Source organism: Capsicum annuum, chromosome 5 (assembly GCF_002878395.1).
Source record: "Capsicum annuum cultivar UCD-10X-F1 chromosome 5, UCD10Xv1.1, whole genome shotgun sequence".
NCBI classification, from domain to species: domain Eukaryota; kingdom Viridiplantae; phylum Streptophyta; class Magnoliopsida; order Solanales; family Solanaceae; genus Capsicum; species Capsicum annuum.
This window is the reverse complement of record NC_061115.1, coordinates 151,395,121-151,413,590: the sequence shown is the minus strand read 5'-3', so window position 1 is coordinate 151,413,590 and position 18,470 is coordinate 151,395,121. Positions and strand designations below refer to the sequence as shown.

At 36.3% G+C, this 18,470-nt stretch overlaps 1 protein-coding gene across 1 annotated transcript; it reads left to right on the top strand.

The window, feature by feature from the left end:
* Positions 1-363: 363 nt before the first annotated feature.
* Positions 364-5,610, top strand: LOC107870592 (transketolase, chloroplastic). The gene is made up of 7 exons (XM_016717166.2): positions 364-980; positions 2,561-2,651; positions 2,785-2,890; positions 2,998-3,280; positions 3,557-3,705; positions 3,787-3,940; positions 4,315-5,610. The coding sequence occupies exons 1-7, from the start codon at positions 489-491 to the stop codon at positions 5,272-5,274; spliced, it is 2,235 nt and encodes a 744-aa protein (XP_016572652.1). The 5' UTR covers positions 364-488; the 3' UTR covers positions 5,275-5,610.
* Positions 5,611-18,470: the final 12,860 nt, after the last annotated feature.

Here is an 18,470-nt window from a genome sequence, read left to right as displayed (position 1 = left end):
TCATAAATTTATACCTTCTATCAATACGATATAAATCTTATTCGAAGCTTCGAGGATGTTTGTAGTTTATAAGCTAAAATTTAAAAATTATTAGTTAGGAATATCTTAGTTTTTGCTTATTTTTTATATTTTTTGACTTAAAAATAAATGTTAAGAGCACTTTTATTTTTTTCAAATATCATAAAATTAAAAAATACTTTAAAATTAAAAAATATTCAAAAATAAGTTAATTCAAATACTTAATTAATCATGAAATATATTACTTTATCTTATCCAACTTGAAATTACTTTATTTTATTATTCAAGTGGGTAATTAATCTAAAAATTAAAATGGAAAGAAAATATAGTCCGCTTTTAGCCCGAGAAGTGTACATCCTACCCACATCTCTTAAGAGCCACAAGGAAGCAATCCCTAAATAAATACTCGAAGAGTCAGTTAAAGCCCATTCTTCTCATCTTCACACATTTCTCTCCTCCTCTCTCTTGCCATGGCTTCTTCCTCCCTCCCTCTCTCTCAGGCCATCCTCTCTCGCTCAATCCCTCGCCATGGCTCCTCTTCCTCCACCAACTCCCAATTCTCCCCTTCTTCCCTTTCCCTCCCCACTTTCTCCGGCCTCAAATCCACCACCTCCACCACCTTCCGCCGCCGCACTCTTCCGTCCCCCGTCGCCGTACGGTCGCCGGAAATTAGAGCTTCGGCGGCTGTGGAGACTTTAGAGAAAACGGATAATGCACTGGTTGAGAAATCTGTAAATACGATACGATTTTTGGCAATTGATGCAGTTGAAAAGGCCAATTCAGGTCATCCAGGTTTACCTATGGGATGTGCACCTATCGGACATATATTGTATGATGAGATCATGAGATATAATCCTAAGAATCCTTATTGGTTTAATCGTGATCGCTTTGTTCTCTCCGCTGGACATGGTTGTATGCTTCAGTATGCTTTGCTTCATCTCGCTGGTTATGATGCTGTTAGGGTAACGTCTTTTAACTCTTATTTTATCCGTTAATTGGTGTATGCATGAGTGGATCTATATATTTTCGTAAAAAACATACTTAAACTATGACGATTTTTGGAGTTTCATACTTTTGAACTATCAGGTGAGTTTTTTATTCGAACTATCACCAATTATTTATCAAAATATACCTCAACTATCAATTGTTCCTTTTTTTTTTTCCCATCTGAACGAGTATCTCATTTTTTTCAAGTTTCACATCTCAGCTATCAATTGTTCCATTTTCCTAAGTGAACTATCACTAACTATTTATCAAAACATACTATTTTTTTCAAGTTTCACATCTCAACTATCAATTGTTCCATTTTTCTGCCTTAACTATCACCAACTATTTATCAAAACACACCGACAATTTTAGTTGTTCTCTTTTCCTATCTGATATATCATCATCGTTCAGGTAAGAAAAGGTAACGATTGATAGTTGAGGCCCGTTTTGATAAATAGTTGGTGATAGTTCAGGTAAGAAACTTGCACACCTAGTAGTTAAGATCTGAAACTCAAAAAATTGAGATACTTTTGATGTGGTTTTGACTCTTTTGTATTTTATTGTTGTGTAATTGGATCTATGTAATGCCCCTCTAGCAAGTAAAATCTTCTCACCTTTTTGAGTTTTGGCATGACCGGGAAATAATTTCCATTATTAGGACATCTTCTGGTGTTCTGCTGATGAAAATATGTTTCACTAAAAGGGGAAATTGCTTGTGGGCTTATGGGGTGCTGTCATTTTTCTTTACAACTATTTTAGCTCTTACTCCATATCACTTCCTTCAAGCAGCAATTACACATTGTTATTAGTCTTTGATACTCGAAAAGATTTTATTGAAGCACTATCTATTTGCCATAAATACTTTTTTGGAAGTTATTTTTCACTCACAAATCGACCACTCACTTGAAAATCAGTGTGTAAGCCACGGATTACCCTGGAAAGCATTTTTTCATGGAAAACATTTCTCTTCATCCCAATTCCCAAAGGACATGTCTTTCTGGTATCCCACGCTGTTCTGGTATAGCCACTTCATTTGCGTTTGGTGTGGAAGAAAATGTTTTTATGAAAGAATATTTTTCTTGGGGAATCTTTTTCTGTTTAAGTAAAAGTTGAATCCTTCAAGTTGTAGGACAAGATATAAAGATAGTGTTTGATTGGCAAAATCTGAGTACAAGTGCTGGTTGAAGTAAAGTGATATGAAAAGGAACGGGATGTTTGTCAAAGAAAATTAATTCTCATTTTTGGTGCAAAATATTTTGCCAGTGTAACGTTTTTCACAATTTTGGGTAACCAAATTCTGGAAAATAGTTTCCTCATGGAATACATTTTCAAAGAAAAATATCTCCTCCATACTGAGCACTGAAAACTGAAACATGATTTTGGTACACTTTGGACATTTTACTGATGAATTTATCTTTATCTTTTAGCTTAATGAGCTGATGTTCTTGAAGTGTGTTTTTGTAGTTAGAATTTACTTATATTATATTTTAAGTTAATTTTCGTCATTATGCTTTTTAAATTGTGTTGATTATGATTACTATTGTATTTTGACTAGGAAGAGGACTTGAAGAGCTTCCGCCAGTGGGGAAGCAAAACCCCTGGACACCCTGAAAACTTTGAGACACCTGGTGTTGAAGTCACCACTGGTTAGTGCACTTTTTTATATGTCCGTGTACGTTAATTAGATTTCTATCTGGTGGTGGATTACGTATATTTGGGTACGTGGCTTGTCATCGAGAGTTGTATAACTGATTATGATTTTTATTTTCGTGCGGTTAGGGCCTCTTGGACAAGGGATTGCCAATGCCGTTGGCTTGGCCCTCTCAGAGAAGCACTTGGCTGCTCGTTTCAATAAGCCTGGCGCTGAGATTGTAGACCACTACACGTGGGTCTCCCCACTCTCTCTCTCTCTTTTCCTTTTGAATGCCATAAACAATTGTATCACTTAATGCAGCCTGTTTTGTTTGTCTAATGGCACCGGTGATCATGCAGATATTGTATTCTCGGTGATGGTTGCCAGATGGAGGGTATTTCACAAGAAGCGGCTTCTCTTGCTGGACACTGGGGGCTCGGAAAGCTGATTGCTTTCTATGATGACAACCACATCTCAATTGATGGGGACACAGAAATCGCTTTCACTGAGGATGTTGGTGCCCGTTTTGAGGCTCTTGGTTGGCATGTAATCTGGGTGAAGAACGGTAACACTGGTTATGATGAGATTCGTGCTGCCATTAAGGAAGCAAAAGCAGTCACAGACAAACCCACTATGATCAAGGTATTTTACACACTGCTTCTTTTTGTTAGGTACTAGGAGGTGATCCTGGGAAAGTTGTATTACGGTTGAGTTATTGTATAGACTTTACTGCATCTTTTGGCCCTTGTTTCTTATTGATAACTTTATATTTCATTTTTGCAACCCATTTCCTTTATTTTTGTTTTCTCAATCAGGATGCATGGTTAATTCATTTTAGTAATGTTATTATAAGGTTCCTTCAGAGATATTCAGTTCATATCATTTATCATTAGGTTTACGGAACCTTCCTCCTTTCAGGTAACTACAACCATTGGTTTTGGCTCACCCAACAAGGCAAATAGTTACAGTGTACATGGAAGCGCACTTGGAGCTAAGGAAGTAGAGGCCACGAGGCAGAACTTGGGATGGCCTTATGAGCCTTTCCATGTGCCTGAAGATGTCAAGAGGTACTATTCCGTTCCCGTTTTCCAGATTCATTTGAACATTACTGGTAACTTACTAATAACTATTGGTGCTACTTCTTGCAGCCACTGGAGCCGTCATGTTCCCGAGGGTGCTGCTCTTGAAGCTGGATGGAATACCAAGTTTGCTGAATATGAGAAGAAGTACCCAGAGGAAGCTGCAGATCTCAAATCCATCATCACTGGTGAACTACCTGCTGGCTGGGAGAAAGCTCTTCCTGTAAGTAGTCAATTTCATTGTTCTCTCTCCTATTGAAAAGCTGACTTCAGCTGCTTTTGGTTTGCACTATCTTTATGTTGATTTCTTAGCTTTTGGGTGGAGTTTTTATACCTTGCCTCCTAATATAGACAAGAGTTTGTTTCATTTGTACTCCTGTTCTTTTATCTTCCCTGATTTGGGGAAATCACATTTCCCCAGCAAATCAATTATTTTGCATCACAGTTCCCCAGCAGGCTACCGTCTAACGACCCCCTTGTTGTGTTAAGTCATACTTTACTATCTAATCGTTCTACCTGAATTGATACTCGTCTAGTTCCACAACATGTAAATAAATCTATACTGATTTAGTTATTTGCTTGCTTTCTTAATCTCAGACCTACACACCTGAAAGTCCAGCAGATGCCACCAGAAACCTGTCCCAACAAAACCTGAATGCTCTTGCCAAGGTTCTTCCTGGTTTCCTCGGTGGTAGTGCTGATCTTGCCTCATCAAACATGACCCTCATGAAAATGTTTGGCGATTTCCAAAAGAACACCCCAGAGGAGCGAAATTTAAGGTTTGGTGTTCGTGAACATGGTATGGGAGCCATTTGTAATGGAATTGCTCTGCACAGCCCCGGCTTAATTCCCTACTGTGCCACTTTCTTTGTTTTTACTGATTACATGAGAGCAGCCATTAGAATTTCAGCTTTGTCTGAATCGCGTGTTATCTATGTTATGACCCACGATTCAATTGGGCTTGGAGAAGATGGACCTACACATCAGCCCATTGAGCACTTGGCAAGTTTCCGTGCAATGCCCAATGTTCTGATGCTCCGTCCAGCAGATGGTAATGAGACAGCTGGTGCTTATAAGGTGGCCATCCTCAAGAGTAAGACACCATCAATCCTGGCCCTTTCTCGACAAAAGTTGCCCCAACTTGCTGGAACTTCTATTGAAGGAACAGCAAAGGGTGGCTACGTTACATCAGACAACTCTTCAGGCAACAATCCTGATGTCATTTTGATTGGTACCGGGTCAGAGCTGGAAATTGCTGTCAAGGCTGCTGATGAACTCAGAAAGGAAGGAAAGGCGGTGAGAGTTGTCTCCCTCGTTTCTTGGGAGCTTTTCGATGAGCAATCAGCGGAGTACAAGGAAAGTGTTCTTCCAGCAGCTGTTACTGCTAGAGTTAGCATTGAAGCTGGATCCACATTTGGGTGGGAGAAGATCGTCGGATCCAAAGGGAAGGCCATTGGAATTGACAGATTCGGTGCCAGTGCCCCTGCTGGAAAAATATACAAGGAGTATGGAATTACAGCAGAGGCTGTAATAGCTGCAGCTAAACAAGTCTCTTAAGCTCTTATTACTTGCCCTTGGTTACTGGTGTCTACCAAAGTTGTTTTGTTTTGATTCTGAGATCGGAGACAATGGTTGTAACCGATACCAAGTGGACTCGGCAGTTAATCGTTGCCTGAGTATTTTCAATAAAGATAATTTCTTCATCTGCGTTTCGTTTTCTTCAGTTTGAACAGCGGGGTGGCCGGAATGATCTCAAGATGAGGATAGAAATAGGCCTTTATGGATGGCTCCTGACCAAGTACACTTAAAAATGTATCTTTGAGTTTGTAATTTTTATTTGGTCGAGTGATAACGAGGTCCAATTTTCAATTGGAATTTCATGTATTCTGGTAACACATGGCTTTCTTTGTCTTCACTATAGTTATCCTTTTGCGGCCATCTATTCCAAAGCAATTGGATCTTTTGGCAGCATCGATGACAAAGTCTGCAACTGATGGAAGTAAATATACCGCTAAACTGTATTTTGTTTCTACAAGCTTTTCTGCTGAAGTTTAAATGGTTGAGAAGTTTTAATCACTAGTGATAATTTTAACTGGTCATAAAACTGATCTGCTGATCAGGAATTGAATAACTGTATTTCTCTTTCATTAGCTTTTGGTTCTAAGCCATGGAAATCTAATCTTCAAAGCAAAAAAGTGAGTCCTTCTAGGCTGAATGAGTTTTCTTTATCCATAATTAAATGTTGCAGGTTCAAGTTCCAATAAGATTATGGAGTCATTTCTTCATCCTTAATTGAATGTTTCAAGTTTGTTTTTTAGAAATTGAGACATTTCTGATGGTAAGTAGTACTATTTTTTCCCCTTTAGTGGATATTACTATTACCTAACGTGAATTTGAATAATCGAGTTTAGAGTCGTCAAAATGGACTTGGCCCTTGAAACCGACCCAACCCACCACGCTATAACGGTTGGATTGTGATTTTTGAGTTCATTTAAAATCGCGGCTTATAAACTCAGCCCAAGTCAGCCTGTTGGTCCTTGAGACTTGATTGAGGCTGGTTTGGGCTGGCTCGTGGGTCAAAATACTATTTAATTTAAATTAAAAATATGTGAATATTGTAAAAGAAAAAGTAATAATTAAGAATAGTAGTTATTGATTAAGTTTAATATCCTACATAATGTGTAACTTATTAAGTGTTAAACATTAATCATCAAGTATTGATATTTCATTTGTTATTGTTATTCAATTTAAACTTAAAATTAAAGGAAATTGTAAGCAAAAAGAATTAAAAATATAAATAGTGATTACTCAATAAATTTTACCTAGTTATCTTATATAAAATTTTACTAATTTAGCATTCAATAGAGAATATTAAAATTTTTAATGATAAATATAAAAATTGCATCCATCATGAAACGTTCAAACACTTGTTACAGCTACTCGAAATTTATTGCACAACATTACCCAAATTCAAAGCGATAATATTTTTAAGTGAATTTTAAATATTATTAATTTTTGATATATAAATTTTTGATATTGTTCAACTTACTAAATTTGCATATGAATTTAGATGAACGTTGATGTAATGAATTCAAATATGTTTGACAATGTATTAGTGGCGAAATATTATAAACCATCGTAGAATTATGTACTTTATATAATAGTATGTTAGAAGTGCGAATGTATTACCATATCTATTAGTTCAAATTGAAAAAGAAAATCTGACAAAAAATTGATAAAAATAAAGGGCTAGCCCGCCCCAACCCGCGATCCTATTAGGGATGGGTTGGGCCATATATTTTAAGGCCCTTTAAGGTGAAGGGGCGGCCCGTCCTAACCCATCAAATTCATTGGCCCGTGAGGCTTGGACCGGGTTGGGTTGGGCCAGCCCATTTTGACAACTATAGTTGAGTTAATGAGTTTCAGATAAAAAATTTGTGTGGGCCCTGTAAAAAGGTTTGAGGATGGGTGATTTGTCTCCATCCAAGTTATGTGGTGGTTGAAACTTTTGATTGCTCATAAATCCAGGGGTGTTCACGATTTAGTTAAAAATCAAATCGAATCGTGAATCAAATCAAACCAATTAAAAAAATCGATATTTGGTTTGGTTTTAAATTTTAAAAATCGATACTTATGTGGTTTGGTTTTGATTTTACTCTAAAATAACCGACAAAATAACCAAATCGAACCGATAAAAATTATATATATATATATTATTCATGAATAAAAAATAAAGATTTGTTACATTTTAAATTTTAATCATGAATTTAACTTTAATCATAATACTTTTAGTCATATGTCTTCATCTAGTTGACAGTACGTTATGAGATTCTAAATGATTTTCGCACTTTGAATAATAAATGTTACTAATTATGAAAATTATCTTGTTGTCTATGGGATTTTACAGGTGAGTTTCATTGGACTATAGATAATCACTATTTTTGAGCTTTCTTTTTGATTTCTATTGAGCAAAAAAAATTTATGTGTTCACCTTTTGGGGGTTTATTATATCGTTCTCTTATATATAGTTTCTAAATAATTTTTGTAAACGCATTCATATGGTGTTGTTCGTGGCTTTGCCTAAGTATAATACTAAATTGACATCTTAGTTTCAAGATTAGGGCACAATACTATGTTTGATTGGATTTTTTTTTTAAAATTTCAAGTTTTATCATTAGTTAAAGTTAAAAATCGAAAAAACCAAAAAATTAAAAAACCCGAACCAAACCGAACTAAACTGACAAGAACCAAACCGACGGTTATTTTTTTATGTTGGTTTGATTTGGTTTTTGAAATTTAAAAATCGACCAAGTTGGTTTGGTTATGATTTTGACCAATTACCGTCCCAAACCGACCCATGAACACCCCTACTTATGATTGTTGAAATTATGACTTTAAACTTTCCTATCCACAATGTCTCCTTCCACTTTTTGATTGACAATTACTCTCTCCGTTTCAAATTATCCGTCTCAAATTTTCTAATTTGATTTCTCATTTTACTTGTCTTTTTTCATTAATTAAGACAAGACAATTTTTTTCTCCATTATACCCTTAGTAATTGATTACTCCTTGTTATTAGCATTTAATTATCAAATCTTGAAAAATGTTGTAAAGACTTTGGTAATCCTATAATCCTAATTATCCATGCAAAAATTGTTTTGGTATCAGCCATATAATAACTCTATCAATATTGAAACTAACAACATGACACAATTAATAGGAGTAAAATGGTAATATTATATTACCAATCATTATTTTTTAATAGCAATGTCATCTTAATTTGGGATGAATAATTTGGGACGGAGGAAGTGTGTGAAAGTTATAGGTTCTTAGGTCTATTTTTGTCCACTGATTTTTTTTTTCCGAACTACCACCAAGTTGTTGAAGATGGTCCCCCTCGATTGGAATAAAATGTTTTGGAGCTTTAGCATATTCTCCCTTTCTAATTGTTCGATTAAAATAATGTTTGGATGACTGAAGTTGGTATTGAATTATCTTGTGATCTCCATTTGCTTTAATCATCTAGATCTCACCTACCCCCTAAAATTCTTGACAAGTTCTGTTCATTTTATGTCATCAGAACATGAAATTTAGGAATTGTAATTTGCGATTTTTAATTTTAGCATAATATTTGTGACTGATCATAATTTTCTATTATAAGTTGTGTATCATGGGAGGAAGATTTATATAACGTTTGGATATGTTGGGTGTGTTTGGTATGAGGAAAATATTTTTCAGAAAATGTTTATCAATTTTTTCATGTTTGGTTGGCTTAATTGTTTTGGAAAATATTTTTTCAAATCAACTTATTTTTCTCAAATATAAGGAAAATGACTTCCCTTCAAAAAGTAAGGAAAACATTTTCCAAAATTTCCTTTCAACCTTACTCATAAGTTGAAATGTTCATACAACTCTCAAAATCCCTCACCCCTACTCCGATCCCCAATCCCTCACCCCCACCCCACCCCATTCAAAATAAATATTTTAAATTTTTTTCTTACCTCATCCCCTACCCAAAATCCAAACACGTAACCTCCTTCCCCCCACCCTCCCCTATCTAAATTTTTTTTTTAAATACAAACTTTTCTTACCCCCCCTTCGCCCAACCCCAACCAATTCCCTCCCCTTCCCTCAATTCTGCTCATATTCATGATGTTAGTGTTGTTTTACCTCTTTCTTTGGATTCTATTAGTGTGGTTCGCGAGTTCATGGATGCATTCCCTACAAATTTGCATGGTATGCCACCAGATTATTATATTTACTTTTCCATTAAAGTCGAATCAGGCACCAAGCCTATTTCTGTTTTTATTTATAAGATGTCCCCTGTCGAGTTGAAGAAATTGGAAGATCAGTTGCAGGAGTTGTTGGATAAGTGATTTATCTGACCTAATGTATCACCTTGGGGTGCGCCTATCTTGTTTGTGAAGAAAAATAATAGGTCTATGCATATGTGTATTGATTATCGGTAGTTGAATAAGGTAATGACTAAGAATAAGGATCCTGTTCCTCGTATCAGCTTCAGGGTGTTGCGGTGTTTTCAAAGATTGATTTGAGATTCGGGTATCACCAGTTGAGGATTAGGGCTTCAAATATCCTGACGATATCTTGTCAGACTCGATATGGTTATTATGAGTTCTTGGTCATAACCTTTGGGTTGAAAAATGCTCTAGCTACGTTCATGGAGTTGAAGGATTGGGCATTTCGATCGTATCTTGAATCATTTGTTATTGCATTCATAGATTATATCTTGGTTTATTCCAAGAGCGAGGACGATTATGTGGAGCATCTGTGGATTGTGCTTCAGAGATTGAGGGATGAGAAGTTGTATGCTAAGTTCTCCAAGTATGAGTTTTGGTTAGAGTCTTGTCTCTTTCTTGGGTTATGTGGTGACTAAGGATGGTATTATGGTTGATCAAGTCAAGATTACAACGGTTCTTGATTGATCTAGGCCTACTTTTGATTTGGAGTTTTGTTGGCTTGGTAGGTTACCATCATTATTTTGTTGAGGGTTTCTTATCTATTGCAGCTCCGGTGATCAGGTTGACTGAGAAAAAGATCTTTTTTAGTGGTTTGATGCTTATGAGGCAAGCTGTCAAAAGCTCAAGGATTTGTTGACATCAACTCCTATCTTGACTTCACCCAAGGAGGGCGGGGTTTTACTGTCTTTTGTGATACTTCAAATGTTGGGTTAAATATTTTGTTGATACAGGAGGGTAAGGTGATTGCATATGCTTCTCGTTAGTTGAGACCCCATGAGAAGAATTACCCTACCCATGATTTGGAGTTTTGTGCGGTTGTTTTTTCTTTAAAGTTGTAGAGGCACTACTTGTATAGAGTCCATTGTAAGATCTTCTCTGATCATTGTATCCTTCAATATTTCTTCACCCAGTGAAATCTTAATATGAGGCAGCATCGAATGTTTGAGCTGCTTAAGGATTATAATTTGACCATTCTCTATTATCCGGGCAAGGCTAATGTGGTTGCGGATGCCATGAGCCAGAAGTCGACTAGCACGGGTAGCTTGGAGCATCTTTTGACCCAAGAGAGGCCTTTGGCCATAGAGGTTCAGTCTTTGGCTAACCAAATGGTTAGGCTTGATGTTTGGACAGTTGGGCATATTTTGGCATTCATGGAGGCTAGGTCTTCTTTGATGAAGTAGATTTAAGCTCATCAGTTTGATGATGTTGGTTTGAGATTGATTTGGGATAAGGTGATGAATGGTGAGGCTAAGGAATCCCCCTTTATTTAGATGGCATTTTGAAGATTGAAGTTCGAGTTTGTGTACCAAGAGTAGGTGATCGGATTAGATTGATTTTAAAAGAGGCCCATTGTTCTAAGTATTCCATCAATCTGGGAATGACTAAGATGTATCATGATTTGAGACAACATTATTGGTAGGGTGGTATGAGGATGGATGTAGTGGACTTTGTAGCTCGTTGCCTGTGTTGCTAGCAGATAAAGGCTGAGCATTTGAGACCTGGTGGTTTGCTTCAGAGGTTACCCATTCTCAAATAAAAATGGGAATGGATCACTATAGATCGTATGACTGGGTTGCCTCATACTTTTCATACTTTTGATCATGTTTGGTTCGTCATGGATTGATTGATCAAATTTGCTCATTTCATTCTGGTTTAGGTTTTATTCAGTGCTGAGAGGTTGGCCCATATCTATATTTGTGAGATAGTGCGTCTTCATGGTGTGCTAATGTCTATTTTATCTGGTTAAGGTTCAGTGTTAACATTTCATTTTTTGAAGATATTTCAGGAGGAGTTAGGGTACTCGGGTTTATTTGGGTGCAATATTTCACTCCCAGACTAATGGGCAATCTAAGTGAAATTCAAGTTTTGGAAGATATGCTCTGCGCGTGTGTGATAAACTTTGGCGGTCAGTGGGAGCGAAATCTAACTTTGGCGGAGTTTGTATATAATAATAGCTATCATTCCAATATTGATATGGCTCCTTTTGAGGCTTTATATGAGAGGCATTGTCGCTCTCCAGTTGGTTGGTTTGAGGTTTTTGATATTAGACCTCAAGGTACGGTCTTACATTGTGAGTCCACAGATAGAGTTCTAGTTATCTAGGATAGACTCCAAGTGGCTCAAAGGAGGAAGAAGTGTTATGCTGATCTTTGACTTCGTACCTTGAAATTTAGTGTTGGTGATTGTGTTTTTCTTCGAGTTTCGCCCATGAAGGGCGTGATGAGGTTCAAGAAAAGGGGCAAGCTTAGTCTCAAATATATTGGTCCATTTGAGATTGTTCGAACTATTGGTGATGTAGCTTATGAGTTGGCTTTGCCCCAGGTTTATCAGGTTTTCACCCAGATTTTCATGTTTCCATACGTCGTCATTACATTCTAGATAAGTCTTATGTCATTCGTTGGGATGTAGTTAAGTTAGTTGAGAGGTTGACTTTTGTTGAGGAGCCAGTTTCCATCCTAGCTAAAGATGTCAGGCGGCTGCGTTCTAGAGTTAATCCAGTGGTTAAGGTCCAGTAGAATCATCGACCTGTAGATGAGGCTACATAGGAGGTCGAGTCTGATATACGTATTAGCTATCCTAGCTTTCCGCGAGTTCAGTTTTTTTTCTGTTGCCTTTAGTTCGAGGACAAACTAGATTTTTAGTAGTGGATAATGTAACAACTTGATTTTTGATGATTCATGCAAAATAATTGATTTTGTGTGATTTGACCATTTAACCTCTCCCCGTGGTTGCTTTTTGGCATTTCTGAGGTGTGAGGATGATCGTCAGATGAAGATACAAATTGCACCAATAGATCTAGAACGTCGATTTTTATTGGTAACATAGTTGGTATGGTTTCATGGCTATTAAATCACATTTCGACTCTCGATTTGAAAAGTTGTGAAATTGAGTTTCTAGGACCAACTTTATGAAAACGTCATTCTTTCAAAAATTTGATATCGTCGTTGAGTATGTAGCATCGAATTTGTTAGGGTATTATAGTTCGTTTGAATTTATAAGATTTTGGATGAATCCCGAGGGATCTGCAAAGATGGTGCATCCGCGTTAGCGATCAGCCAGTCGCATACGCAATTCAGTTGATTAGCCCCAAGTGTCACGAATGCGACATCTCCGTCGTGATCACGAGTCTCGCGTATGTGATAAAGTGTTTCAATCGCAATACCTACCATCATGCTAGGTACCGCATACGCGAAACTGTCGCATATGCGATGCCTGGGTCCTTTAAATACCCATGTCTCGCCATTTTTCACCACTTTTGATGGGTTTCACATTTTTGAGCAATTTTTTCTATTTCTAAGCTTGGTTAATGTTGATAACACCTATTTCAACTATTTTTTTAATGTTTATTAGTTAAATATTGTTTTAATGTGGATTTAAAAGAGAAATTTGGGGATTTTGGTCCAGAAGGCCTAAAAATTATATTTCTTTGATTTAAACCCCGCTTTTTAGACTGTTTTCACTTGAATGAGTTTCTAATCTTATAATTATCACTTTTTTCTCGATTTTATCATCAAAACAACTTCAAATTCTTGATTTCAAAATAATGTTTTAGGGATTTTATCGATAAAGCTTGAAAATGGGTTTTTCTTGATTTGAACCTCATTTTAAACTTTTTTTCGCTTGGGTTTTCAAATTGATACTCCTTTGTGTATGGGAAACATGTTTTAAAAATAAAATTATGATTTTATCCTTTTTTTGGAAACCCATTTTGGGGTCCGTTTTGACCCCTACTAAAGATAAGTAACATGGGTATTGTTGGATTTCTTTTGATGCGTGAATTCTATATTTATATGTTTTAGTTGATTCTAGGTTTTTTCGCGAAGGGGAAGCTTCGGATTGAAGTCCTTTTGGACTGATTTTCAACATTTGAGGTAAGATATGACTTAGCTTTCTTCAGACTAGACTGGGTAGTTATGTTGATACAAAATTATGTTAAGAATGTGGGAACTAATCATTAAAATGGCTATAATTATCGTGTTGTGCCCGTGTGAGGGACAATATATGTATTGATGTATTTGGTGATTTTGAAACAGTATTTGCTATGTGTGACTATATGGGGTCCGATATGATATTATTGGCCCTATATACTTGAATTTTGTAGTATCATGTTTAATGAAAAAGCCTAATGTGGTACTAATGGTGTATTTTAATGTATTTCACTCTATTGACATATGGTTTATGTTGAATTTTCATGGATGGTTGGAAATATTGAGTGGGTCATTGGCTCACTTGGTTGGATATAAAAATTCTCATTTTGGTTGGTTGTGAGCATTATATCCTCATATTATGTACATTTATGAAACATTGATACCATCGTGAAAATTCTGAAAACATTAGCTTTTTCTAACAGAAAATATGACATTTTTAAAACCCCTCTACTGAAGGATGTGCCAAAGAGGAAATATGGACATTGTATTGGATATGGATTTCATATGGGTTGACGAACCCCTCATGGGTCCTACATCAGGAAGCTTTAGCTCCGTAGGTGTATACGGAGGTTGTGAGATGACTTCGTGCATCATCATCACCATCTTCATTGCATATGTACTTATGTTGTGTTATGTCTGTGTTGTGTTATCTTCCTTGATGTGATTACCTGTTTTTAAGTATACTCTTCCCCATACTTGTATGTGTAATATCTGAATACATGTATTTTCTTTGTTGTGTTTACTTGTTATATATATATGTGATTAATATAGAACGGTTAGTGGAGACAGTGTGAGCTACCGTTTGGGACATTTTCTAATTGCAGGTGACTTACCTATATTATGTATTTTATATGCTTTATATTTTACTTTACTCAGCCGGCCTATGATACTTATTGAGTACAAGTTGACTATACTCACCCCTACTATGCTCTTTTGGTGCAGATCATGATTCGAGTGCTCCTCATGGCGGTTGATTCGAGTGACTTGTGGAGCTATTCGAGGTAGTGGCTGGATTCTTTCATCCAGAGTTGACTACTACCTTTTTCTTGTATAGACTATGTATTTATTTTGTTCAGAGACAGAGTTATTCCTATTTTGGTTATCTTATATATTTGATCTCGAGTTGTACTAGTTATGTTCTTACGCTGTGAACCAGATTTTAGGATTTGGTATGACATCTCGATTATGTTTCTCCGCATTTATTACAAATTGTATGTTCGACTTCATTCTAGAAGCCTTGTCTTGGGTTTTAGGGCTATTTCCCTTTTTATATCAATTTGGTTGATGGGATTACTTGTCAAAGCTTGCCGTGACAAGTGCTATCACAACCCTTGGTTTTCGAGTCGTAACAAAAACACTCTTTATGTACCGTATTGACACCCAATTTAACTCTCCGTTCTTAAAATTAACGTATTTCGGCTTCTTGATCAGTAAAGGACAATGAATAGAATTTTTGCACCTTTTTTTTACAATTGTTGACAAATTATTAATAATTGTTCTTATTTTAGAATTTTATTAATTTATTATCACATTTTTCACTTTTCATAATTTATTCATAATTCTCCATATATTAGAATTTTAATCAATTTATTATCTTATTAATATTTTTCACAATCATCTGCTCACGCACACAACATGACATCATATTTTTTATAATCTACAATGCATTCACATTTTGAAGTTAGTTATATTTTCAATTTTTTTATAATTTTTTTGTAGTTAGATATCAATATCTATAATTTGTATATTATTTAATACAATCCGCAAGTGATAAGTCGAATCAATAATAATTCAATCAAGTCAAGGTCTTGTCACATTTAACAAGACTACACAATGTCTTTGTCCTTTGAATAATATCTTTACATATTTATTAAAAAGATGAAAAAAATCATTGGACAATAATTTGTGGTCTAAATCATACTTCAAGGGGACAAGAGGGTTTAGTGTTTTATTTTTTGGATAAAAAGAGGGGTCCTTTTGTATTATAAATGGAGGAAAGGGATTTTAGTTGTTGATACAGACAAAGACACACGCAAAAAATTAGATTTCACTCTCATAAACTCACGCCTAAATCATTCATTTCCTTTTTTCCTCTCTCTATTTTGTCCTTCACTGTGGCAGCCCCACCGCCACTGCTCCTTCTCTAGCGAAGCTATTTTGGAGTACATCAACACCACCACAAAACTATTATTAAATGACCCCTCTTCCCTTTTTCCTCTCCCTTCTTGTCTCTCCTTCTCTCCTCTATTCCTTCACCGTCACTGGCTCACCGAAAGTGTTAACCGACGAGCTCCAATGCACCACTGTCGTTGTTGTTTGTCCCTCTTCCCCTTTCTCTTTTTGCCATATTTTTTTCAAAATTGCCAGATCTGGCCATTTTCATGCTTCTCCAGCATTGCTTTGACATTTACCATGAAAGCAATGTCTCCCCCTCTGTCAAGACTCAAGTCGAGGCCTTCCAAACCATGAAGAACCGGGCACTCTTCTAAATCTGGTAATCATGCACAATATTCATATAGTATAAGAAAATTTGCGAAAAATAATACATGACGAAACCATGGCCAATCTCATAATCTTGAACAATTTAAAAAGGAAAATTTTGAATATTCTAAACATGTGACAACCGTCTGCGAAATCTCTAACATTACATTAGCCATCATACGTCTACGACAAATCTGGGACAAGGCCCCCAGTAGAACATAAAAAAGAAAGAAACAATAATATCTGAAAACTGGCCTTTCGAAAGAGAGAAGGCTCGCTAACTGCAACTTCTAACACACATTGATCTACTGCTATATGAGACCGTGGAACTATGCCTCAACTTTTTAGTCTTGAGAGGGGGAATTAGAAGATAGAACATGGGGATAGATAGAGTAAGGTTCTTATTCTTTTACAAAATAAGAAATCTAAATTAGCGGCTAGGATAGGGATATACCTAGAATCCTTGATTGGTTCATTACTGGATGAAATATAAATGAGTTTAGCTTAGTTCTCACATCCCTGATCAACGATGTAGTTGTGGTTCTAAGTTAGATAGGTGATTAGAGGCTTGAGAGACCATGATCATAATAGTAATCCCATGAAATAACTATAAAGATAAGAAATCTAATGAATGAAGTTCAGTAGCATTGTATGATTGTTTAGACTGCTTTAACCACAGGTTTTCATCTGTTGATTGTCCAAAGTCTTTACTTTCCTGCATTATTTTACTTTACTTTTAGTTTATATATGCTCAAACTCTTTTTATTACGATTGTACTGATTAATCTAGATAGTTAAACTTGAATTGAATAGTTGTTAAAATAAGTCTATAAGGGATCGATATTTTGCTCTATGTAAGGCCATTGTATTACTCGGTGAGACCATGTACACTTGTGTGTGTGCTTGGCGCAATAAGTTTTTGGCGCCGTTGTTGGGGACTTGTAAATTGGCAACTATTTTTGCTTTAGTTTTACTTTTTAGATATTTTTGGGGCTTTACTCTTGGGCTTTGTATTGAATTTGCACGAAACAGGTTTATAGAGTAGTAGGATAGCAAGGGATAGGGAATTCATTGAACCAAGCCCCAAACCCAAGTAATGCTTTCATCAACGGAGGAGAGAAGCAATCCTTCTCCCTCATATCTCACAATTTCAAGAGGAACAAGACAATCCTTCTATAATGGATGACGATCAACCAGCTTGCAGGATAATTCGCGAAGTAGCAATCCCACTTTAGATAAATCTGACCTCCCTTTTTCAGAAATCAACTGCTGGGGGTAATTTTGAGCTGAACAGAATATAATGCAGTTTTTGATCAGTAGTGGACAATCCACGGGGCTTTCACATGAAGATCCACAAGTCCATATACAGAACTTTCTGGAGATTAGTGACACATTCATCCCTATGGGTGTGTCAACTAATTATGTTAGGCTGACACTATTCCCCTTTTCACTATTGGGGGAAGTGAAAAAGTGGTTGAATGCTGAGCTAGCTAGTTTAATCACAACACGGGATGACTTAGCCCAGAAATTTCTCATCCGATTTATCCTATTTGGCAAGGCTGCAAGGCTTCGTGTTGAGATTATATGCTTCAAATAGAACGCAGATGAGAATTTATATCATGCTTGGGAGCAGTTCAAAGCTCTTCTTCGAGACTGGTCACACCATTAACAGTCCAACGAGATATTAGCTCACACTTTTGTTGAGGCACTTGACCATAACATAAAAATTTTTCTACATTCAACTATAGGTGGTCAAGCTTTGGAATTGACGTATGATGAGCTATATACCTTGGTGAACCGAATTGCATAAGTAAATCCTGAGTGGCATTCTATCTCAAGAAATGCTACAAAGAAGGTTGTAGGTGTGCTAGAGGTGGAATAATTTACTGCTATATCCGCTTAGATTGCTGTATTGAAGAATCAGTTAACAAATCAATTCAGCAATATGAAATTAGGGGTTACACAACCTACAATAACAATTAACATAATTCAGCAGACAAGTACTTGGTGCGTGGTTTGTGGTAATAGTGTCCATTCTGCAAATATGTGTGATACCAATCCAGAGTCAATGATAATTGTGGGCAATGTTTAGAGGCCTAATTATGGGAATGCCTACAATCTAAAGTGTCAGACTCAACCACCAAATCAACAATAGAATGCCTAACAACAGCAGTTTCAGCTACAACAGGTCCATGGAAATCAAACCATAACCTAAAGCAATAATGTCAAAGAGATGCTAAAGTAAATAATGGCCACTCAGGCATAATTGGCTTTAAATATAAAGAACCAGCAAGCGGCAACAAGGAGTTTGGAGTTGCAGATAGGTTAGATAGCAGCAACACAGAATACTAGGCCTCAAGGTGGTT

Coding starts and splice junctions, on each gene's coding strand:
- LOC107870592 (XM_016717166.2), top strand. CDS start 489: ATGGCTTCTTCCTCCCTCCCTCTCTCTCAGGCCATCCTCTCTCGCTCA. Junction 3,281..3,556: donor ACAAACCCACTATGATCAAG/GTATTTTACACA, acceptor TCCTCCTTTCAG/GTAACTACAACCATTGGTTT. Junction 3,941..4,314: donor GCTGGGAGAAAGCTCTTCCT/GTAAGTAGTCAA, acceptor TCTTAATCTCAG/ACCTACACACCTGAAAGTCC.